Raw genomic sequence first — 21792 nt, 5'->3', positions numbered from 1 at the left:
ATTCTTCTTTAGATTTATTATGTTATTAAAACTATATCCCCTGAATTAAAAAAATATATTCAAAGTATTCATTACCACTGATGCATATGTTAAAGACTATACTAAAAAAATTAGTTGTAGTTTAACATTTTCAGGAAGGTGAACTCCTAAAGTCTTTTCTAGATCTAGAAGTTTGCTTTTCAAGCAACATTTTTGGTAAGTTTTCTAAATTTTAGACTGATCCAATAAGTGGGCTGTGATATCAATTTAGTGGCTTGCTACCAAAACTTTTTAAAATGCCTGGAATAGAATACTCTATTGGATATAACTGTTACTTGGTGAAACTTTTGTACATGAGTGTTTTTAAAATACCCCTGTATACATTTTCTTTGAGTTATATAAAGGTGACTTTGAGCTACATCCTGTGAAGCCTCACCCAGGTTTTGTGCCCCAAGGAGCAAAATAAATTCACTAAGGAGAGTGACGCTATAATGGGGGACACTATTAGAGTCACTCCTAGGAGGGAAGGGTTTGTTGGAGAGAGAACTCTCCTCCATTCTTCACAGGATGGAGCTCACAGTGACTTTTATGTAACTCACAGAATATGTGCGCAGAGATTATCAGTGAGTGCTCACAGTTTAGAACAAATAATTCCCAAACTTCCTTGACAGCAGCCTACAATAAGAAATACATTTTATGTCTCTGGTCCCATGGGAGGCAGATATTGACTAGGAAGGAGTTTGAACACACTCTAGAGGGATGAGAGTATTTCCTTCATTCAATTTCCTCAATGATAATAACAATAATGATTGTAATATCAACCACTTATTGAGCATGTCATCATCGTCATCGGCAGCTGTCCGTCTCGAGAGACGATGGCGTAGCTTCCTGAGAGTCTATCTGCACCGCCGAGAATGTACTATGTACACATTCATACATATATTATTTCTGAAAACTAGACCCTGAAAGACCAAGTCACTCTTACCATATATAGATGAGGAAACTGACTTAGGAAAGAGAAGTGACCTTCTCCACATAGCACACCAAATGGCTAAACTGGGGCTGAGATCCTGGGTTTTAGCCTCATTCCAAAAGCTAGCTCTTCCAACGATATCAGTGATTTTATTTTAGGCTTTACCTGAGGATAAGGGCCACACTGGAATGTCTGAAACAGGAGTATCCATTCTCAGGCTTTGTCTCAGACCCACTGAATTGGAATCTCTAGAGGAGGAATCTGAGAAGCAGTAGATTTGATAATCTTCCCAGCATATTCTTATAATCAGGCTGTTTTAGGAAAGGCTGCAGCACATCAGTGGTTCTCAAACTTCAGGGCTGGTTAAAACACAGGTGGCTGAGATTATGATTAATTAGGTGTGATGAGGTTCCAGATTTTGTATTTCTAGAAAGTTCCTATGTGATGCTAGTGATGTTGGGTAGGGAACACACTTTGAGAACCACTGCTGATCCATAACTCTCAGTTCCCCAAGACAGGGTCTGGGATTGACTTTTGCTGTTGAATTTTTTTCACTCAGCCAAAATTCAGCAGTAGCTAATACATTTGCATCCATGGGAAAGAGAAAATGAATAATGAACATTGCCCCCTCCCCCCCATACCAGCCTATGATCTACTCTGAGAAAGATATACAGAATCAAATGTATTTTATGTTCTATGATGAAAGAGCAGATCAAATGTAGCAGGAAAACTCGGGACGTGAAGATGAATTTTGACTGGGCAGAGGGATATTGTAAGGTCTCAGGGTGGAGTTGAGATCTGAAAGCATTGTTTTCATCATTTTTATAGCCATACTGTGTTGTATTTAGTTTGCGATCTCCCCTCTTGTGCCTGCAGTAATCTCAGCACTGAGGGTCCATGTTGGAGAATGAATGTAGGTTGTGCCCGGTGTTAGGGGAGGGAAATGGGATTGGCAGGGTAGATGGCATCTAGACTGGAGGACACCGAATGCCAGGCACAGGAGCTTGGGTTGTTTACTGTGCGTGTAGTCATTGAAGTATTTGGGAGGAGGTGATTAATGTTAACTCTGGCTGGGGTGTGTAGCATGGATTTCAGAAGGGAGAATTTGGAGGTAAGGGCCCAGCAAAGATGACATCATAGGACTCAGATGAAAGAAAATGCTGTGGATGGAGGAGGGTCAGAACTGGTGATTACAGTTGGGAATGAGGGAGAGCCTGGAGTTGAAGAGATTTTCAGTCTGAACAACTGAAATGGTGGTGTTTTCCAAAGGGGAGAACTCTAGAAGGGATTGGTTCTTTCCTCTGGAAATAAAGAAGGAAGCAGGGGAAATCTGGAGAAGAATTTCTAAGTGATTCATCTTTGTCATACAAGAATAGTTGCTAACCTTGGGTAGCCTTTCCACTAAGCTTCCCCGTTCATGTCTCCCAGAGCTAGGTACTCCAAAGTGTCCAATGACTTATGACTTCTTTCACTTGCCTTCCAATCAGCCAGTATTCCTCTTTCTTCAGTGCACATTTGAAATGTGAACAGACAGTAAGTTGCGAACGACTCTACCTTGGTTTTGGTTTAGGACCAGATAAAAATACAGCACTGCCTCGAGGTAGTTTCTCAAATCCTTCCTCTACTCCGTGATCTTACAAATATTTTACTGATCCTGATGTATGTTCTTTCCTGGCTCAGTCTTCTAGCCCCTGGACTTCACCCTGTTCTTTGTTTTGCCTGAATATATTAGTCAAGACACGATTGCAGAAATAAATATATATTTCAGCTATTTTAAACAAAAGGGGATTTAGTAATAGGAATTCACTGCTTATAAAAATCAATGGAAAGATGGGAAAAATAAGTTCCATGCAGGGAGGGTTTCCAGGGTTGACTCACGCAGCATGCTTAGCTGGCTGCTGGGTGCAGCTCCTTCTGGCCTAGTCAGGAAGGTAAGAAATCTGGAAGCTAACACTGCAACACACCACCTTAGCTGTGGGGTCAGATGGCTTCTGTCACAGCTTTTGGCTGAAGTCACACTATGCCTATTGATATGCTCACCAACAAAAAACCAAACAAACAAGAAACAAAACAAACACCCGCCCACATCACATACCCAAAAGGTAACTGGAATACACAGTTCTCGTCATGACTGCTTGCCAATAAAAGCATTAGGACCTTCTGTCTTTCAAATTGTATGTGAGTACCTCTGGTTAGTGGATCTTAAATCATACCTAGGACCTTGGTTGCAGAAGAGTTTTACCTGTCTGTCCTCAGCAGTTTAGAAAAGCACACGAGAATTAGAATGGATTGGGTGCTGAGTGGTAATCTACTATATTTACCTTGCTGGAAATTGACTTTCTCTTTGAATTCAAACATTTGACTAGGTAAGATAGGAAATTTTATTCCATGACTACTGTGGCAAAGCCCTATCTTCTCCAGCCTAACTTTGGGTGGGCCTGTTATTTTTAAATAGCTTGTATGGAATTTGAGGGTTTCAGTATGTTATTAAGTAACTAAAGTCAATTGGGTTTGTATATGCTTACTCTTCATGATTGGTGGCTTGTAATGTGATGGTTCATATAGTCATATATCAAAAAATTAGAGGAAACATTGACTCTAAATACTTCCTTGTGAAATTGATATGGCTATAGTCTGTGTAGATTCACTTTACACTTATTTTATATTTCTTTTTTATTTTATTTACTTATTTTTTTGTTGTTTTCTCTTACAGTTGTCCCATTTTCCCCTTTGCTCTCCCCTGCTCCTCCCACCTCCCCTCTCTCCCACGGTCTTATATTTCTTATACAGTAAATGCTGTGACACAAAAATTAAGGTATTGTCAAGCAGTCTGGAAGTCAGCCATTAGTGACATATTTTGCTTTTGAATTTTGATTTAGTTTATCTCTATGACTTCATTAAGGCTTTTGTTGATAAGTTTGGTACCTCATATATGTCCTAATGAAAATGCAGTTTGTAGCGTAGAAGGAAAGATCTGATCTACAACAGTTTTCTGTTCATCTGGGCAAGATAGGAATCAAGAAGAGAAAACTTTAATGTGAGAAGGTAGTTCTGCTAAGGTTGATATGTTGCCTTAGTCTAAGAAATGAAAGCATTTTCTTTCTTTATTTTATTTAAAAAACATTTTATTGTTTATACTATTATAGTTGTCCCAATTTGCCCCCCTTGCCCCCTCCACCCAGCCTGCCCCCCCACTTCCATAGTCAATCCTCACACCATTGTCTATGTTCATGGGTCCTTCATATATGTTCTTAGACTAATCCCTTCACCTTCCTTCAGTCAGTCCCCACCCAGCCCCTCCCCATAGCTGTCAATCTGTTCCATGATTCTATGCCTCTGGTTCTGTTTTGCTCATTAGTTAATTTTGTTCAATAAATTCCTTTGATAAGTTAGGTCATACAGTATCTGCCTTTCACTGACTGGCTTATTTCACTTAGCATAATACTCCTCAGTTCCACCCATGCTGTTGTGAAAGGTAAGAGTTCCTTCTTTCTTTCTGCTGCATAGTATTCCACTGTGTAAATGTACCACAGTTTTTTTATCCACTCATCCACTGATGGGCACTTGGGCTGTTCCCAGCACTTGGCTACTTAAATAGTTCTGCTATGAACATAGGGGTGCATATGTATTTTTTTAATTGGTGATTTGAGATTCTTAAGGTATAATCCAGACAGTGGAATCACTGGGTCAAAAGGCAATTCCATTTTCAGTTTTCTGAAGAAATTCCATACTGCTTTCCACAGTGACTGCACCAGACTGCACTCCCACCAACAGTGCACTAGGATTCCCTTTTCTCTACATCCTCACCAGCACTTGTTGTTTGTTGATTTATTAATTAAGGCCAGTCTGACAGGCATGAAGTGATATCTCATGTGGTTTTTATTTGTGTCTCTCTGATGGCTAATGATATTGAGCACTATTTCTTATGCCTATGGGCCCTCTGTATGCCTTCCTTGCAGAAGTGGCTATTCAGGTCCTTTGCCCATTTTTTAATTGTATCATTTGTCCCTCGTATTGAGTCATATAAGCTCTTTATATATTTTGGAGATTAAACCCTTGTCTGATGTATCGTTGGCAAATATGTTTTCCCATGCAGTCAGTTCCCTTTTCATTTTGATGATGGTTTCTTTAGCTATGCAGAAGCTTTTTAATTTGATCTAGTCCCATTTGTTTATTTTTTTTCTTTATTTCTCTTGCCCTAGGGGATATATCAGCAAAAATATTACTGCATGAGATATCTGAAATTTTACTTCCTATGTTTTCTACTAGGACTTCTATGGTGTCATGACTTATATTTAAGTCTGTTATCCATTTTGACTTATTCTAGTGTATGGTGTAAGATAGTGGCCTAGTTTCATTTTTTTGCAGGTACCAGTTTAGTTCTCCCAACACCACTTTTTGAAGAGGCTGTCTTTACTCCATTGTATGCTCATGCCCCCTTTGTCAAATATTAATTGACCACAGAGACATAGGTTTATTTCTGGGCTCTTTATTCTGTTCATTGATTTATGTGTCTGTTCTTATGCCAGTACCAGGCTGTTTTGATATCAGGTATTATGATTCCTCCAACTTTGTTATCCTTTCTCAAGATTGCTGAGGCTATTCAGGGTCACTTTTGGTTCCACATTAATTTTTGGAATATATTTTCTAGATCTGTGAAATATGCCATTGATATCTTGAAAGGAATTGTTTTGAATCTATAGATTGTTTTGGTTAGTATGGACATTTTAATGATGTTAATTATTCCAATCCATGAACATGGTATGTATTTCCACTTATTTGTATCTTCCGCAATTTCTTTCTTCATGGCTTATAGTTTTCTGAATATAGTTTTCCAAGGTATTTTACTTTCTTTGTTGCTATAGTAAATGGAATTACTTTCTTACTTTCTCTTTCTGATTGAGTTCATTATTGGTGTGTAAAAATGCCCTCAATTTCTAAATATTGACTCTATATCCCACTACTTTGCTGAATTAATTTATTAAATTGAGTAGTTTTGGGTGGTGCCTATAGGGTTTTCTGTGTACAATATCACATAGTCTGCAAATAATGACAGTTTTACTTCCTCCTTTCCAATTTGGATGTCTTTAATTTCTTCTTGTCTGATTGCTGTGTCTCGGGCTTCCAGCACTGTCATGAATAAGAGTGATGAAAACAGACACCTGTGTCTTGTTCCTGATCTTAAGGGAAATGCTTTTAGCTTTTTAGGTGCAGGGTTAGGTTGTTTATTTGAGATTTTTCTATCTTCTTTAGGTAGGCCTGTAATGGTATGAAATTTCGTCTCAGCATTGCTTTCACTTTGTCTCATAGGTTTTGGGTTGTTGTGTGTATGTTTTTGTTTGTTTCCAGGTACTTTTTGATTACTTCCTTGATCTTATTATTAACCCATTCATTATTTAATAACACGTTATTTAGCCTCCATGTATTTGAATGTTTTGGGTTTTTTTCTTGAGGTTGATTTCTAATTTCAGGTCATTGTGATCTGAAAAAATGCTTAATATGCTTTCAGTTTCCTTGAAGTTGTTAAGGTTTATTTTGTGTCCTGCCATATGGCCTATCATTGAAAATGATCGTTGTGCATTTGAGAAGAATATACATTTTGCTTCTTTGGAGTGAAATATTCTGTAGATATCAATTAAATCCACTTGATCTAGTCTGTTGTTTAATACTGCCATATCCTTGTTGATGTTTTGTCTTGACAATCTGTTCATTGTTGACAGTGGGGCATTAAAATCCCCTATTATGACTGTATTGCTGTTTAGCTCTTCCTTAAAGTCCTTCAGGATTTTCTTTATATATTTAGGTGCCCCAATATTGGGTGCATATATGTTATAAGGGTTATATCCTCTTGTTGAACTGAACCTTAAGTATTATGTATGGACCTTCTTTGTCTGTTATTATGGCCTTTGTTTTGTAATCTGTTTTGTCTGATACAAGTATAGCTACCTCTGCCATTTTTTCATGTCCACTTGCATGGAATATTTTTTCCATTTCTTTATTTTCAGCCTGTGTAAATCTTTTTCTTTGAGATGCGTCTTTTGTAGACAGCATATATGTGGATCATGTTTTCTTATCCATTCAGCTGCCCTGTCTTTTGATTGGAGCAGTTAGTCCATTTATTTTTAAGATATTATTGAGAGGTACTTATTACCATATTTTTCGCTCCATAAGATACACTTTTTTTTTTCCTTCAAAAGTGGGGGAAAAATGTCTGTGCATCTTATGGAGCAAATATTGCAGCACAGATTGTGATGTGTATTAACTGACCTGTTAGTGGTGGTGACAGCAGTTAAAAGAAGAAGCAGTGGACCCACGCAAAACCCCTGGGGACACTTAAATATCCCACTTTACTGCGGAATCTCAGGGTGCCTGGTCAGTATGAAGATAGTGAAGAAAGTAATATCAGTGATTGTGAGCAACTGAGCTTCATAAATTCTGACACTAGCGATAATGAGTTCTTGTGGTTCCCAGAAAACTGGAAGAGCACTTGAACCTTAAAGTCTCTCCTCATTTGTTAATGACAGTGATGATACTTCTTAATACTGCTGTTGACTGCTGTTTACTTTCCATGGTTGAAATATTATTCTGTTATATTTTATTAAATATTTTAGTATACCATTTGGATCAAATTTTTTTTTTCTTGTTTTCCTCCTCAAAACCTAGGTGCGTCTTATGTTCAGGTGCATCTTATAGAGTGAAAAATATGGTAATTCCTTTTCTCCCTTTGTGCTTGTGTCCCTCTCTCTTTATTACTTCTTGAAGCAGTCCCTTTAGCATCTCTTTAATGCTGGTTTGGTGGAAATGTACTCCCTCAGCCTTTTTTTTTTTTTTTTTGTCTAGGAAGCTCTTTATTTGGCTTTCCATTTTAAATGAGAGCCTTGTTGAATAGAGTAGTCTTGGTTGCAGGTCCTTGCTTTTCATTATTTGAAATATTTCATGCCAATTCCTTCTGGCCTATAGTGTTTCTGTTGAGAAATCTGATGACAGCCTTATCAGAGCTCCCTTGTAGGTTACGGTTTCTCTCTTTCTGCCTTTAAAATTCTCTACCTTTAAATTTTGCCATTTTAATAATGATGTGCGTTGGTGTAGGCCTCTTTGGGTTCATCTTGACTGAGACTCTCAGTACTTCCTAAACTTGCATGACTTTTTCAAACTTCACCCAATTAGGAAAGTTTTTTGTCATTATTTATTTATATAGGTTTTCTACCTCTTGATCCCTTTCTTCTCATCCTGGTATCTTTATGATGCAAATATTGTCATGCATCATGTTGTTCCAAAGCTCCCTTAAACTATTCTCATTCTTTATTAGTCTTTTAAAATTTTGTTGCTCTGACTGGGTGTTTATTCTACCTTATCTTCCAAATTGCTGATTTGATCCTCTTCTTCATCTAGTCTGCTTTTAATTCCTTCTAGTGTATCCTTCATTTCAGATATTGCATTCTTCATTTATACCTGGTCCTTATTCATAGTTTCTGTGTCCTTTTTTATGCTGATGTGGATTGAGCGTCGGCCTGTGAGCTAAGTGTCGCTGGTTCGATCTTCCAGTCAGGGCACATCAGAGAAGGAAAACTCTGACTCCAAAAAACCTCCGCTGCCTTGCGGCATACCTCTTCAGGGGAAAGGCTAAGGGAGTAAACCCCGACAGAAAATCCGGAGCCGGAGTCCCTAAGGCGGTTCGACATTGTAGTCAACACCGGCAACTCCTGCGGCGCACCTGAAGCCAAGCTGTATTGACTCCATCTTTCCCTTGGACCCTTCAGCTGTGAAGAGAGGGGGGTCTGCTGCATGGGCAACAGCAGACCCTCCATATCACCCTGCCCAGGCTCTGTAGCTTCAGCTTCACTGGAGAGGACACTCCAGCGTCATCGCAAGATGTCGATTCAACACGGGAGGAGACAGATACCGTGTCACTCCCGAGTTGGACTGCACAGCCATTCTCGGCGGTGCAGATAGACTCTTAAGAAGCTACACCATCGTCTCTCGAGACGGACGGCTGCCGATGACGACGACGACGACGATTTCTCTTTAAGTTCCTTGAGCATCCTTATAACCATTACTTTGAACTCTGTCTCGTAATTTGCTTGCCTTAATTTCATTTATGTTTTTTCAGGGGGTGGGGAGTCCTCCTTTTTTCATTTGGAGGTTGTTTCTTTGTCTCCTCATTTTAGTTGTCTCTTTATGTTTCTATGTATCAGATAGATCTGATTTGACCCCCTGTCTTGTGGGCTAGCCTTATGTGGTAGCAGTTCTGTGATATGCAGTGGTGCAGTCTCCTTAATCTCCTGATCTGGATGGTCTAGGAGTGCTCTTTGTGTGGTGTGAGTTATGTGGACTCTCCCTTATACTTGAGCCCTGATTTTTATTGGCCCATTTGTTGGTTATATTTTACCTCCAGGTCTTTATCTGTGAGGCTCTACCCCTACCATCTGTTGTATGCCATTGATAGAACAAAGAAAAACAACACAAAAACAAAGCCCAAACAAGCAACACGTCCTAACTACAACAAAAATATCAATGACAGAAGTGAAAAAAAACAATAGAAGTGGGAGGAGAAATTGAATAGTAGAGAAAGGGAGACAAAAAGAAAAAAGAAATAGAATAAGAGAAGACCAAAGGAAAGAAAAGAGAGTATGAGATGAGAAAAGGGTCAAGTGCTAATGTGACTAGTGAACTGAAAGAGGAAAACTGGAAAAATGGACAAATAAAGAGAAATAATAATAAAAACAAGAAGAGGAAAGCAGAAGGCAACAATGGGGTAATCAAAAGTAAAAGTAAAGTAAGGATATGAAAGAAAAAATGGAGCACCAAAAATACAAGAAGAAAGAAAAAAAGAAAAAAATAATAAGACTATGGAAAAGAAAAAAATAACCAAAATATTAAAAAGAACAAAGTGATAATTGTCTCAGTAGAGTTTAGTACTTGTCTGCTGAGCTCTCCCTTTGGAAATGGCTTTGATGTGTCTCATGCTGGTGTAAGCCAGTGTCAGGTGCTGTCCACGTCTAGCCCTCGGCAACTTGTTCAAAGCTACAAGTGATCCACAGTTTGTGGCTGATTCCTCTGGGCTTGGCTGGGCCTAGGATGGGCCAAGGTGCTCCATAAAGTTGGGTTTTATCAGCACTTGGTCCAAGGATGTGTCAGCAAACACAAGTCACCACAGGATCTGTCTCCGCTTGCTGGCCTGCTGTCAGTCTTGGATTGGTTATAGACCCAACTGTTTTTGAGAGGGCTTCTGGTGGTATCAGGAGAATGGGACTCCTGGATCCCCCATGGCAAGTGCCTTTCAAATTTCAGGGAAGATGGTGAGTGTGTTCCCTGGCCCCCATGCTACTAGTCTTGAGTCTTTCAGGATTATTTCCCTATACTCAGCTGGGTGGGGCCCCTAGTAGGTTAATTAGTGGGGCCTCCAGAGTCCAGGTTTTGGGTCTTCTGGAAACTGGGAGGGTGTTTCTATGGCTCTCCTGTGAGGAAGAAGTGACAATCTCTTTCTCAGGAAAGTATATGGAATGGTTGCACCCTACAGCCAGTCTCTTTTACCTGCTGAGTTTGCATATGTTGCTATCTCCTTAGCAGAGGTTAAGATGCTGGATGGGAGAAAAGAAAGAATAAAACCCCCCAAAAAACCTCATATAAAACAGAACAAAAAAATGAACAAACCAAATAAAAAGAAAGAAAAAAAGATTCAGCATGGAGCAAGCAGGATTACAGAGGATTGGGGAGGTGGTGTCCCATAGGGTAGGGTAATTGCTTTTCCCCTGGGAGGGTCTTGCTCTTCTCAGGAAAGATGGCTGCTGAAGAATCTGGGTATATCGCGGCACAGAAAGCCCCACAGCTGCTCCCCAATGTCTCCTCCCAGTGCCTCCCACTCTAGACTCTCCTCATGTGACTGCATTAGGTGCTGCCTTTCTGTCTCTGGGGCCCAAGACTGGCTGCAAACACAAAACCCGTGCTTTGGTCCCTTTAAGAATTAAAGAAACAAAATAGTGACTTTGACTCCAGCAGGAGTCAAAAATCCCACAGCCTTTCACTACTTGGTGCTGCATGGTTGGCTGATCCCAGAACAGGGGCTCCCTAGTATGGGAGCCCCTGTTTATGGACCTGGCTTCTCTCCCCTGAAGCATAAGCTCCCACCACCTCTGCCTGGAGATCCCCTGTGACCGAGGCCAGTCTCTTAATCAACTGTGACCTTCCTACTGGTCTGGAGGTGGTTAAAAGTCCCTTTCAGTTGGTCTTTGGCTTATTTCAGAGACTGGTCCTCTTTTTAGTTTTATTTCCAGTTTGGTTCTGGGAGTAGATGTGTGACCTATCCTCCTACTCCACCACCATCTTGCTCCCCTGAAAGCAGTTTCTATGAGTTTGGAGTAGGGAACAGGTTAGTGATCAGAAGGTGCAGAGCTTTTAATCTCTTTTTTAATCAGATTTTCATAGGATGAATTTATTATTCTAATGTAATAAAATAAAACCATCATGAAGGTTATGACTTAAATCTATTTAGAATAAAAAATAATTTAAAAAGTTATTACCCATTTTGTCTTTGTAAGAATGGCATCATTCAGAGAGCCATCAGGATGCAGCGAGCAGAAAAAAAGTTTATTGAGGGAATTAGCAAACGGGGAGGAAGCCATGCCACAAATGGCTCTGACTTCAGCCTCCTAAGGGGGAAGTGCCTTGCTTTATAGGGGGAAGAAAAAAGAAACTATTGAATTTAGTCATTTATCTCGCAGCTGACTGATCAAAGCTGAACATGGTTTGGTTTGGCACATTCTGTGATCATGGGAAACTCCCATTTCCCAGCTCCCAGCTCCCGGCTCCCAATATTGCTATCTCCTAAGCAGCTGCAAGTGCAGGGCAGGAGGCAGGGGGAGGGCATGGGAACTGAGGCTGTCATTCTAGCCTTTTTGTTTTAATAAAAGGAGGCGAGGGGTGGGGTGTGTTTTTTTTGGGGGGGGGAGAGACTGGTTGGAGAGGGGTCATCGAATCTCTCTCTTCTGTAATGACTTCCTGCGGAGTTAGGGCGATGAGAGGGGATTGACTGCCGGCTTAGGGTCATCTCTTGCTAAGGGTTGATATCTGAAAGATCTTAAAAAGAGTATATTATGCATGGTGGAGGTTGTCATGGATTGGACCGTTTTTTTGAATAAAGTTAACTAGCGATTTGAGGAAGCAAGGGCCAAGGGTGAGAAATAATAGGAAGAGAAGCAGTGGGGTTATGAAAGGCACTAGGATTGCCTTGAAGGGAGAGGAGAAGTATGAGAGGGGGGTTCTGAACTAGTATTTTCCATATGCCTGTTTCTTAGCTTGGGTAATAATGTTAATGTGCTTTTTAAGTATTTGTAAAATTTTTATCATGCCTGTATTGTTAATGTAAAAACAGTAGGTTTTGTTTAGTATGGCACAGATTTTTTTGCTTTGGCTGTGAGGATGTCTAGGGCCCTCCTGTTTTGGAGAACTATGTCTGCTAGGGTGTTTAGGGATTTTTGCTGTTTTTTAGAGTTTGGAGGGTGGCATTTTAAGTTTTTTGAAGGGATAAAGAGATATTTAGTACTGATGTTTTTTAATTGGGGTATTTTTACAAACCAGAAGAAGCTTTTATGTATGGAATGCTCTGTTTCGGTTGTTTAAGGATAGGGTTGCTGTACATATGTCCGCTAAACTCAGATTACTGCTGGTCTCATTTGTGTCGGGGGTGGGAGAAGAGGGAGGTCTTCAGGAAGGAGCCAAGGTTGGCGATTGCCTTGGAAGTGGCTATTTGCTGGGGGATTAGTATAGAGGTATTTAGTATTAGAGCGACTATTATGTAGGTGCTAGTCTAGTAAGGAGGAGTTATTAGGTATGCTTGCATGCTATATAGGAAGTGATATTTCGTCCCTTGAAGGGAAATAGTAGTGCTATGTTTTGCTTTCATGATGGCAATGTAACTGGGGTGAGTTTTGTTTTTTACTTACTGGTATTAAATATTATGGAGGATCTTGTGAAGAAATGTTTGGCTGTATTGGTTAAATCAAACATTTATGATCTATGTAGAGGTAGCAGGAAAATTTGAAGTATTGGTATGATTGTGAATTTGGGCTAATATGTAAGGATGAGTAGGAGTTTTTGGTTGGCCTTTATAGTGTATGAAGGCTAGGTGTAGGGTGTGGTTGCAGAGAAGGGAAGGGTTGAATGTGCCTAAGAAGCGAGGCTGAATGTGGGTGCCATTGACATGTCTGAAGCAGATGCAGAGTGGCAGGACCTATAATATGAGTGATGGTGGCTACTGGCTGGGCTCCTTTAGGGAGATCTGCTGAACCCATGTAGTAGGGGGATGGGAGAAAATGGGCAGTAAGGTTATATAAGGTGGTGAGATTGGGTGGGAAGGCAGTTACCTTAATGTCTGGGTGGTGGAAGGAGTGGGGGAAGATTTAGTAATTAGTCTTGTTGGTTAAGCATGCTATTTGCTGTATTGTGGGTGCTAAAGGTTGTTGATGAGGTGGTAAAGGTTAGAAGGGTGATAACTGTTATTGTGAGGGGAGTTAGTATGGTTACAGTGATTCGAGTAAGCTAGCGAGGGATAGAACTAGGATGAAAGTGTAAAAGTAAATTTTGTCAGGGGTGTAGTTGCTGAGAGTGCCCTGCAGCTAGACATCTGAGATACATTCTAGAAACTGAGAGATAGTGTGGGGGAACTTTTCACATAATAAAAATTTTTGTGAGACGAGATGTGTAAAGAGTAGGGCCCGTGGAAGGCTTATTTAGAGGAAGGTTGGGCTTGGGTGATTTTTATGTATGAATGTATGATGTGATAGGTGTATTTAGAGTTAGTGTATATGGTGACCTGATGACTTTTTGTAAGGGCTAAGGCCTACACTAGGATAATAAGTTATGCCTGTTGGGAAGAGGTACCAGAGGGCAAGTGTTTCGACTTAATGACAGAGGTGAGGGTAGTGATAGTATATTTTGCTCCTTTTGGGCCGGTCTTGTAGGAGCTCCTATCTATAAACCAGGACTTTGCCTGGGGTAGTGGGGTGTCTTGTATGTTGGGGAAGGGATGTAAAAAGGAGAAGTGTTGAGTGCAGTCGTGGGTATGGGGTGTGAGAGTTGGGGAGGGGAAGTAATGAGGCAGGGTTGAGGAGAAGAGCTCATTTATGTAGGGAGATTTGAGAATTTTGAAGTAGTTGGGCATGTAAGAACTGCATTCGGGAAGGGGAGGCTGCAGCGATGGACTGGTGGGTTAGTAGGTCGGAAATAGTATGAGAGGAGTGGACTGTTTTCTGGGCAAAGGGAATTAACTTTAGGGTTTCTTGACTGAGAATTGCTGCCGCTGCTAAGCCGTGGAGGCAGGCTGGCTACCCTAGGAAGAGGGAATCGAGTGGTTTGGAAAAATAGGTTATAAACCGTTGGTCTGGTTTTTATTGCTATGCTGACAGCCTGAGAGAAAAGCTATCTTTTGTGTCGGTGTATAGGAGGAAAGGTTTATTTGGGTTTGGGAGGGCTAAGGCTGGGGCTTGGTTGAGTGTTATTTTGAGTGTGGTGAAAGGTTTAAGGAAGGCTTGCAAGTTTTCTAGGGGTTTAGACAAATCTCTAGCTGTTGCCTGATATAAAGGCTTGGCTAGGTATTTAAAATTAGGTATTTTAAGTTTTGGGGTTTCTTTTTGTTTTGTTTTTTAAAATTAATTATTTGTTTGTTTATTTTTTTTTTTTTTTTAGAGAGAGGGGAAAGGGTAAAGAGAGGGAGAGAAACATCACTGTGTGGTTGCCTCTCACTCACGCTCCCAATTGGGGACCTGATGTGCAACCTAGTCATGTGCCCTAGCTGGGAATCAAACCAGAGACACTTGGTTCGCAGGCCGATGCTCAATCCACTGAGCCACAGCAGCCAGGGTGGTATTTAAGTTTTGAAAAAATTGGCAAGGCCTAAAAATGATAGGAGTTTCTGCTTCGTATGGGGCAGGAGGAAGGTAGTTATTAGGTTTTTGTATTTCTGGAGTTAGGTGTTTATGAGTGGGGGTGATGGAGAATCCGAGATATTTGACCTGAGTTTGAGAGAATAGGCCTTTGTTTCATGACATGTGGTATTCCCAACTGGCAAGAAAGTTTAGGACCTGGGCAGTATGGAGACAAGAAAGGTTTTTTTAGATAGACTGCAGAGGAGGAGATTGTCTACGTACTGTAGGAAGACGCTTAGGGAAAGGTCAAGCTGCTGTAAGTCGGCTGCTAGGGCTTGACTAAAGAGGTGGGGATTATTTGAACACCATTGAGGCAGGACCGTGTATGTCAGTTGTTTGGTTATTTTTGTGGTTGGGTCGGTCTAGGTGAAGGCAAAGAGGTCTTGGAAGACTGCGGAGAGTGGGATAGGGAAGAAGGTATTTTTGAGGTCTAGGATGGTAAAGTGGGAGGTTTGAGGTGGGATGCGCAACAAGAGGGAATAAGGGTTAGGGATGATGGGGTTGATAGACGGTGGCCTCATTGATTGTACGTAGATTTTGGACAAGACGGTGAGATCTGTTTTTGTTTGTTTGTTTTTTGTTTTTAATTTAATTTTATTTATTTACTGCTAGGATGGGGGAATTGGTGGGAGAGGCAGCAGGCGAAGCAGACTTGTTTCCAGCAGGCAGTCTATAATAGGCTTCAGACCATTTAAGACCGAGGGGGTTAATGGGTATAGAGGTTTGTTGGGGATATGGGAGGTATTCTTTAGGGTTACAGAGACCGGAGCACGGTGAGAGGTGACGGAAGGATTGTTTGTGTCCCAGACATCGGGATTAACTGCTGTTAGCCAGGATGGCAAGGGAGTGTCTGGGATCATGTGAAGGGACTGCCCTAAAATTAGAAGAACAATGAGAGGGGTGGGATTATTTGGTGAGGGCAGTACTAGGAAGGAGTGGGTGAATGCCTGATGTCTAATGAAACAGATTAGGGAAGGGGTACTTAGGGGTTGGGTTGCCTTGCTGTCTATTTTTATAACTGATATGGCAGAGGGAGTTAGGAGCCCCGAAAATTTGGGCAGGACAGAATACGTAGCTCCCGTATTAAGGATAAAGGGGACAAGCTTACCTGTTGTGATGGTGAAAGGCAGAGCTTCTGAAACCGGGCCCATCAGGCGGTGGAAAGTCTGAGGAGGTCTGGGATAGAGAGGCCTTTCCAGATCCACTGCTGGGATAGGCAGTCTAGTCCCTTGGTTTAGAGACCGATGGACAGTCCACCTTCCAATGACCTGTTTTTTGACAGAGAGAGCAGGGACCCAGAAGAGATAGGTAGGGGTTTGGACAGAGCTTTTGTAACAGAACCTCTGGGCTGCTCCAATTGAAACAGAACCCACAGGCCGTTTAGTTAGGGGCCCGATTGCCCACCGCCAGAATTACAACTCTCAGTACTAGAGTTTAGTGAAAAGAAAAAGAACTGTTTAACAGTTAAATAGATTTAGATTATTTGCGCATTTCTGCTGTTGAGTCTTATGTTCTTTAAAATACCCACAAACACATAGTTCTGCCTCCTTCTAGCAAACCAGGCCAGCCTTAGAAAAGTCAGAAACACCGTTTCCCTACTTCCTAGGCACAGTTCAGCTTTACCAGTAGCTGCCAATCACTCAAATCTGATTGGGGAGGTCCTTTCTGTGCCGTGGTGCCCTCCAGCTTTTACTGCAGAACCGGGTGGATTCTCAGCCTCCTTGTAAACTGCCTTCTTCCTGCAAACCACATGGATCTCCTCTCCTTCTCAAAAGCGCATGGCAAAAGCCTCTTAAAGTGGCCTGGAGAGCCCTCTCAAAACCACATGGAGAACTCAGCTTCTTTAATCTGCATTGAGAACCTAGCTCTCAAAACCACATGGAGAAGTCCCCTTCACCAAGCAGCATGGAGCGAGCATGAGAGAGAAAGCAATCTGGAGAGCCCCCTCCTCCAAACCACATGGAGGGAGAGCACAAGAGCGAGTGAGAGAGCGAGAGTGCGAGAGTGTGAGAGTGTGAGAGAGCTGGAGAGCTGCTTATGTATCCCTGACTGTGTCCTCTGACACAGTAGGTGTTGCAACCAGTTCTGACCATTCACAGAACCCTCCGCAGGCTCTGTAGGCTCCTTCTGTACCATCCCACAGTTCAAGACTCCTCCCATCTTCTTGAGCCTGGGAAGTATCAAAGTCATTTTGCATAACAAAGACACTAGCAACTAGCCCCAGGCATGCAAAGGCATCTTAAAAGCTTCTTCCTTTTCCCCATCCCCCAGCCACAAACTCTGGGGTTTGTTTTTGGACACCCCTGTTTCTGTAACACTTTGTCCAATGTTTTTCTGACTGCACCAAAAACAGGGGTCCAGAGGCTGCCTGATGGTGAAGGCTTTGCCCTTTAGTTTATTTTTTGCTTTTTGGAGTTTTTTAGGGCATTAGCCAGCAAAAGAGAGTGCTTGTATTTTCGTTTCCATTGCTCCTTTTTCCTCTCTTGCCGGTTTTTATATGTTTGGAAGGCAACCTGAATAAGTTTACTTTGGGGGGTTTGGGGGTTCGTCTGTAACTTTTGGAGCTCTTTTGAATGTTTGGGGCCGCTTGACTCATGAGGTGGATGTGTAAAAAGAGGTGTTCCTCATGCGAAGTGGGGTTTAGATTGGTATATCATTGGACAGATTTTGTGAGCCTTGTTAAGAAGGTGGCTGGATTTTTTAATTAGGATTTGGATAAATTTGAGAGTTCTGTCATAGCTGGTAGCTTTAAAGCCTAATTTGTGCATCCCAGCAAGGAGATACATAAGGAAATGGGACATGTATTCACATGGAGCCATCTCTATCAGCGACCTGGCGGGGGTGGGGGGGCGGTTGGAGACTACAGGGGCGAAGCTGATCAGAGGTGGGGAGGGACCTGGGAAAGGGGAGGTAGGGATGGGCCCCTGGGATTGGCTATGGGGAGAAGGTGGTAGCGTGAGACGGGGGTGGAAGAAGGAGGAGGAAGGATGAGGAACAGCCGCGGGGGCTACAGCGGCAGGGAGGGTGGCCTGGCTGCCAGTGGGGTCGCCCTGGCCCCTGGCGGTGGGGTCCTGACCTTGACCTCTGCTGGCCCAGCGGGTTCCACCCGGCAGGGGCTGCGGTGGCGGCTGCAGCTGCAGCGGCGCAGCCTAGGCCATCGAGGTCCTCCCTCCACCTCTTCCCACCTGGCAACCTGCGGGCTGCGCTTGCTTACAGCTGAGAGCCCGCAGGCGGCATGGCAGCAGGGAGGGGAAACCGTGCACAGGCCTGGCTGCGGCGCGACTGGGGAGCGATCCGGCACTGGTGGCTACAGAGGCAGGAGCGTAGGGCTCGGCGATGCAGGAACGAAAGTAGAATATAATTAGCAGTAAAGAGCAAATGTAATTAGGGTTTTTTTTTTTTTGAGCCAGAGTTAACAATATTAGCATAGAAAAGGGGCATTCCGCTGCTCAGCACAAATGCCTCTGAGAACAAAGGACATCTGAAATCTGAAGGGAGGACGTACATTACTAAACCCTGGGAAATGGGAAAATGCAGCCAGGCGGCCCCCTTGGTCCTTGGCTGCGCCCAAAGCTGCAGGTCTGTAAATAAATAACTGCTTTGGCTATTGCTAAAAATCCTGTGTGTTAGCGTTTTATTGTGAATAATTCTTTATGCAAGGAAGAAGGAGAATGGGTTAGAGGGGGTGCGGAAGGTCGAGAGGAAGGTGACTTTTTCTGGATAAGAAGAATTTGGTGGATAGTGAGCTGTTTGCAGAGTGTTTGATCTGAAGAGTCTAGAAAGCCTGAGCACAGGGAAATTCTGACCACTTGTCCTACTGCCAGAGAAAGTTCTGGAGGTCTGCGAGAACTCTGAAGTTAAGTGTGCCATTTTTTTGGCTACTGACTCTGGTTATTTAGAGGACATTGTGACCACGCAACAGTGCCCTGACTTATCCATTTAGTTGGAGAGGTCTGAGATGATGGGCTAAATACCCAAGAGGGCTATTTTTGGTTGGGAGGGACTGGTGGTTTCCGAGAAGGAGGGGGAGGGCAAATCCAAGCCCATGTTTCTGGCTCCGCACTCTGTGGAGATGAGCGTCCCCATTTCTGCCCGAGGGTGGAGAGGCCAAAGGCCGAGAAGGGAGGCGCTGATTTATCCCAGTAATCCCTGGGATTCATCAGGCCCTGGAGAGAGGGTCCAGATTGACCCGGGGAGTGATTCTGACTGAGCGCTCAGATTTAGGGCCGGACTGCCTGGAATGGTCTCAGATAGACCAGGAAACAACTACTGGAGGAAACGAAGGCGGAGACTCACCTGTGAATTCGAGGGCCGGTGTTGAGTGGGAGTAAATGGCAGTTGGGGGAGGGGTCAGAGGAAAAAGGAGGCAGATGCGGTTAGCAAGCCAGAGGGGAAGCTCAAGCCACCGACTCATGGAGGTCTGAGCGACTCCAGGTCCAAGGATTGGGGCCGCCTCAGGCCGAGTCCGACTCGGGAGTCCTGATTGAGCCGGTGTCCCAGTCCCGGGTTTTGGCACCATCATGTAAGAATGGAGTCGCTCAGAGAACCATCAAGACACAGCAAGCAGAAGAAAAGAAGTTTATTGAGGGAATTAGCAAGCGGGGAGGAAGCCATGCTGCGAATGACTCTGAATCCAGCCTCCTAAAGGGGAAGTGCCTTGCTTTATAGGGGGAAGAGAAAAGAAACTATTGAATTTAGTTGTTTATCTCGCAGCTGGCTGATCGAGGCCGAACGCAGTTTGGGCTGGCACATTCTGTGATCACAGGCAACTCCCACCTCCCAGCTCCCCGCTCAGAATATCGCAATCTCCCAAGCAGCTGCAAGGTTGGGTAAGGGGGCACAGGGAGGGCATGGGAACCGGGGCTGCCAATCTTATCTAATTTATCCACAATCTCTATTTAATACAGATGTAACATTTCTATGTATTTATCTCAATAGATATATGAAATACAGTAGTCCCTCTCTATATCGCTGTTCACTTATCGTGGCCTCACTTTAGTGCAGAATTTTAAAAAATATATTTAATTTATCGTGGATTTTTCACTATATCGCGGGATTTTGTGGTACTGTATATGTATGTTGTTAAAGTTATGTAGGTTTAAGAGTGTAGAATATGTTTAAGAACATAAGTAGTGTTTATAAAAGTGTGGAAAAGGTTAATAAGGGAGTGGGAAAAGTTAATAAGGGACTGGGAATGGTTTATAAGTGTGTGGGAAGGGTTTATAAAGCCTTAAATTATTTATAAATACTAAAATAAATGTAAGGTTCTTACTTCACAGATTTTCATCTGTCGCAGGGGGCAGGGTGTCTAGAACGTAGTACCTGCGATAAGTGAGGGAATACTGTAACAATAAATGCCTTTTGCTTTATCAATGACTTAAATTATTTTTTCAATTACACTGTAGAATACTGCAAGGAATCCCTGTTATGGGTGACAAGCAAGCATATGTTCCTTTCCTTCCAACAACACCAGGGATATCATCTGAATTGGCACAAGGAACTAGACAGCATGCTCACGAACCACATCTACAACTCTTGGGAGAGGAAGTAAGAACTTCCTTTAATATTAGTTTTATCTACCTTACAGGTTCTCCAACTTTAAAATTTCAGGGCCCTTTTTGTACTCTTGAAAGTTATTAATGACCTTAATAATTGTTTATGTGGGTTGTATCTATTGACATTTACAATATTGTAAATTAAAACTGAGAAAATATTAAATGGTTAGTTTTTGTTAAAAATAACAGTAATAAAATCACATATGTTAACAAAAATACGTATTTTATGAAAAATAATTATATTTTTAAACAAAACATTCGATGAGAAAAGTAGGATTGTGTAACTTATTTTGCAAATCTCTTTAGTGTCTGGCTTAATAAAAGATAGCTGGATTCTCATGTCTGTATTTATATTCAATTTTGTGGTAAGCTTTTTTGATTGGAAAATTCTGGTCTTGCACAGAAAGATAGCTGGGAAAAGAAAGATTGTTTTAATAGCTTTTTGACATAATTGTGGATATTCTCCTTTGATAATATGCCTTAACTTAATGACTTTTTTGAAAGATGGTTTTGAGACTTCCATTTCTGGGGAAGTTAAGGCATAACTACGTTTACTTTTATCTTCTTCCCGCTAAGTACAATTAAAAACCCTGGATGTTAAAAACCTAAAAGAGTCTGAAAAATGGAGAGATTGAAGCACCCTAACTAGGAAGTTTAGGACCTAAGAAATGACATGGTTCTGAATTAGTTCCTAGATTTTTGTTTTTTTTTCTTCTTATATTCTAGATTTGGAGCTGAGAAGGCTGGTAATCAGGAAACAAAAATATATCAGTATATAACAGGGCGCTCTAAACACCCCTGCCAGGGTGGTGTCAAAGTAGGCTGAGTGTTGAACCGGGGCTTATATCTTAACAGAGTGGTAATGAGGTTTCCCCTCCATGTTGTTCATTGAGACCACAGGGAGATCGTGGACTTTCATCCCCACCCAGCAGTAATGAGCCACTCCTTCCCTTCCCCACTGTGCTGATATCAGAGGAGACCCAGTGGAATGTCAGTTAAAACAGATGGTTTAAATATGATCCAGCATGTCATAGCATAACCCAAAATATCTAAATTTGAGTTGAAAATTACTAATCATACAAAGAACTAGGAAAATCTTAAACTGAATGTGAAGAGACAATTAAGAGAAGCTAACATTGGAAAGAGGCATGCTAAAATTATCTGTCAAAGATTTTAGAGCCACAATTATTGAAATGCTTCAATAAGCAATTATGAACACATCTGAAACATATTTAAAGAAATAGAAAGATTCAGAAAGGAATAGAACGGATTCAACGTAATCCCTATTAAAGACCACTGAGATAAAGTGCCATTTTCATCATGTCATGCCAGGCTTCCAATTACCAACACGAGTTATCACTGT

General features: G+C 42.0%; 1 protein-coding gene across 1 annotated transcript in view; it reads left to right on the top strand.

The window, feature by feature from the left end:
* The window catches only part of TTC6 (tetratricopeptide repeat domain 6), a 218113-nt gene that overhangs the window by 105034 nt on the left and 91287 nt on the right, over positions 1 to 21792 (top strand). The window contains exon 7 of the mRNA XM_090270118.1: positions 20280 to 20421. Coding sequence (XP_090126244.1) covers positions 20280 to 20421 — 142 coding nt within the window. The remainder of the gene's footprint in view (positions 1 to 20279; positions 20422 to 21792) is intronic.

This window comes from Furipterus horrens, unplaced genomic scaffold (assembly GCF_987537825.1).
Source record: "Furipterus horrens unplaced genomic scaffold, mFurHor1.1.pri manual_scaffold_3, whole genome shotgun sequence".
Taxonomy (NCBI): Eukaryota; Metazoa; Chordata; class Mammalia; order Chiroptera; family Furipteridae; genus Furipterus; species Furipterus horrens.
The sequence above is the reverse complement of the archived record's forward strand: the minus strand, read 5'-3'. Positions and strand labels throughout refer to the sequence as shown.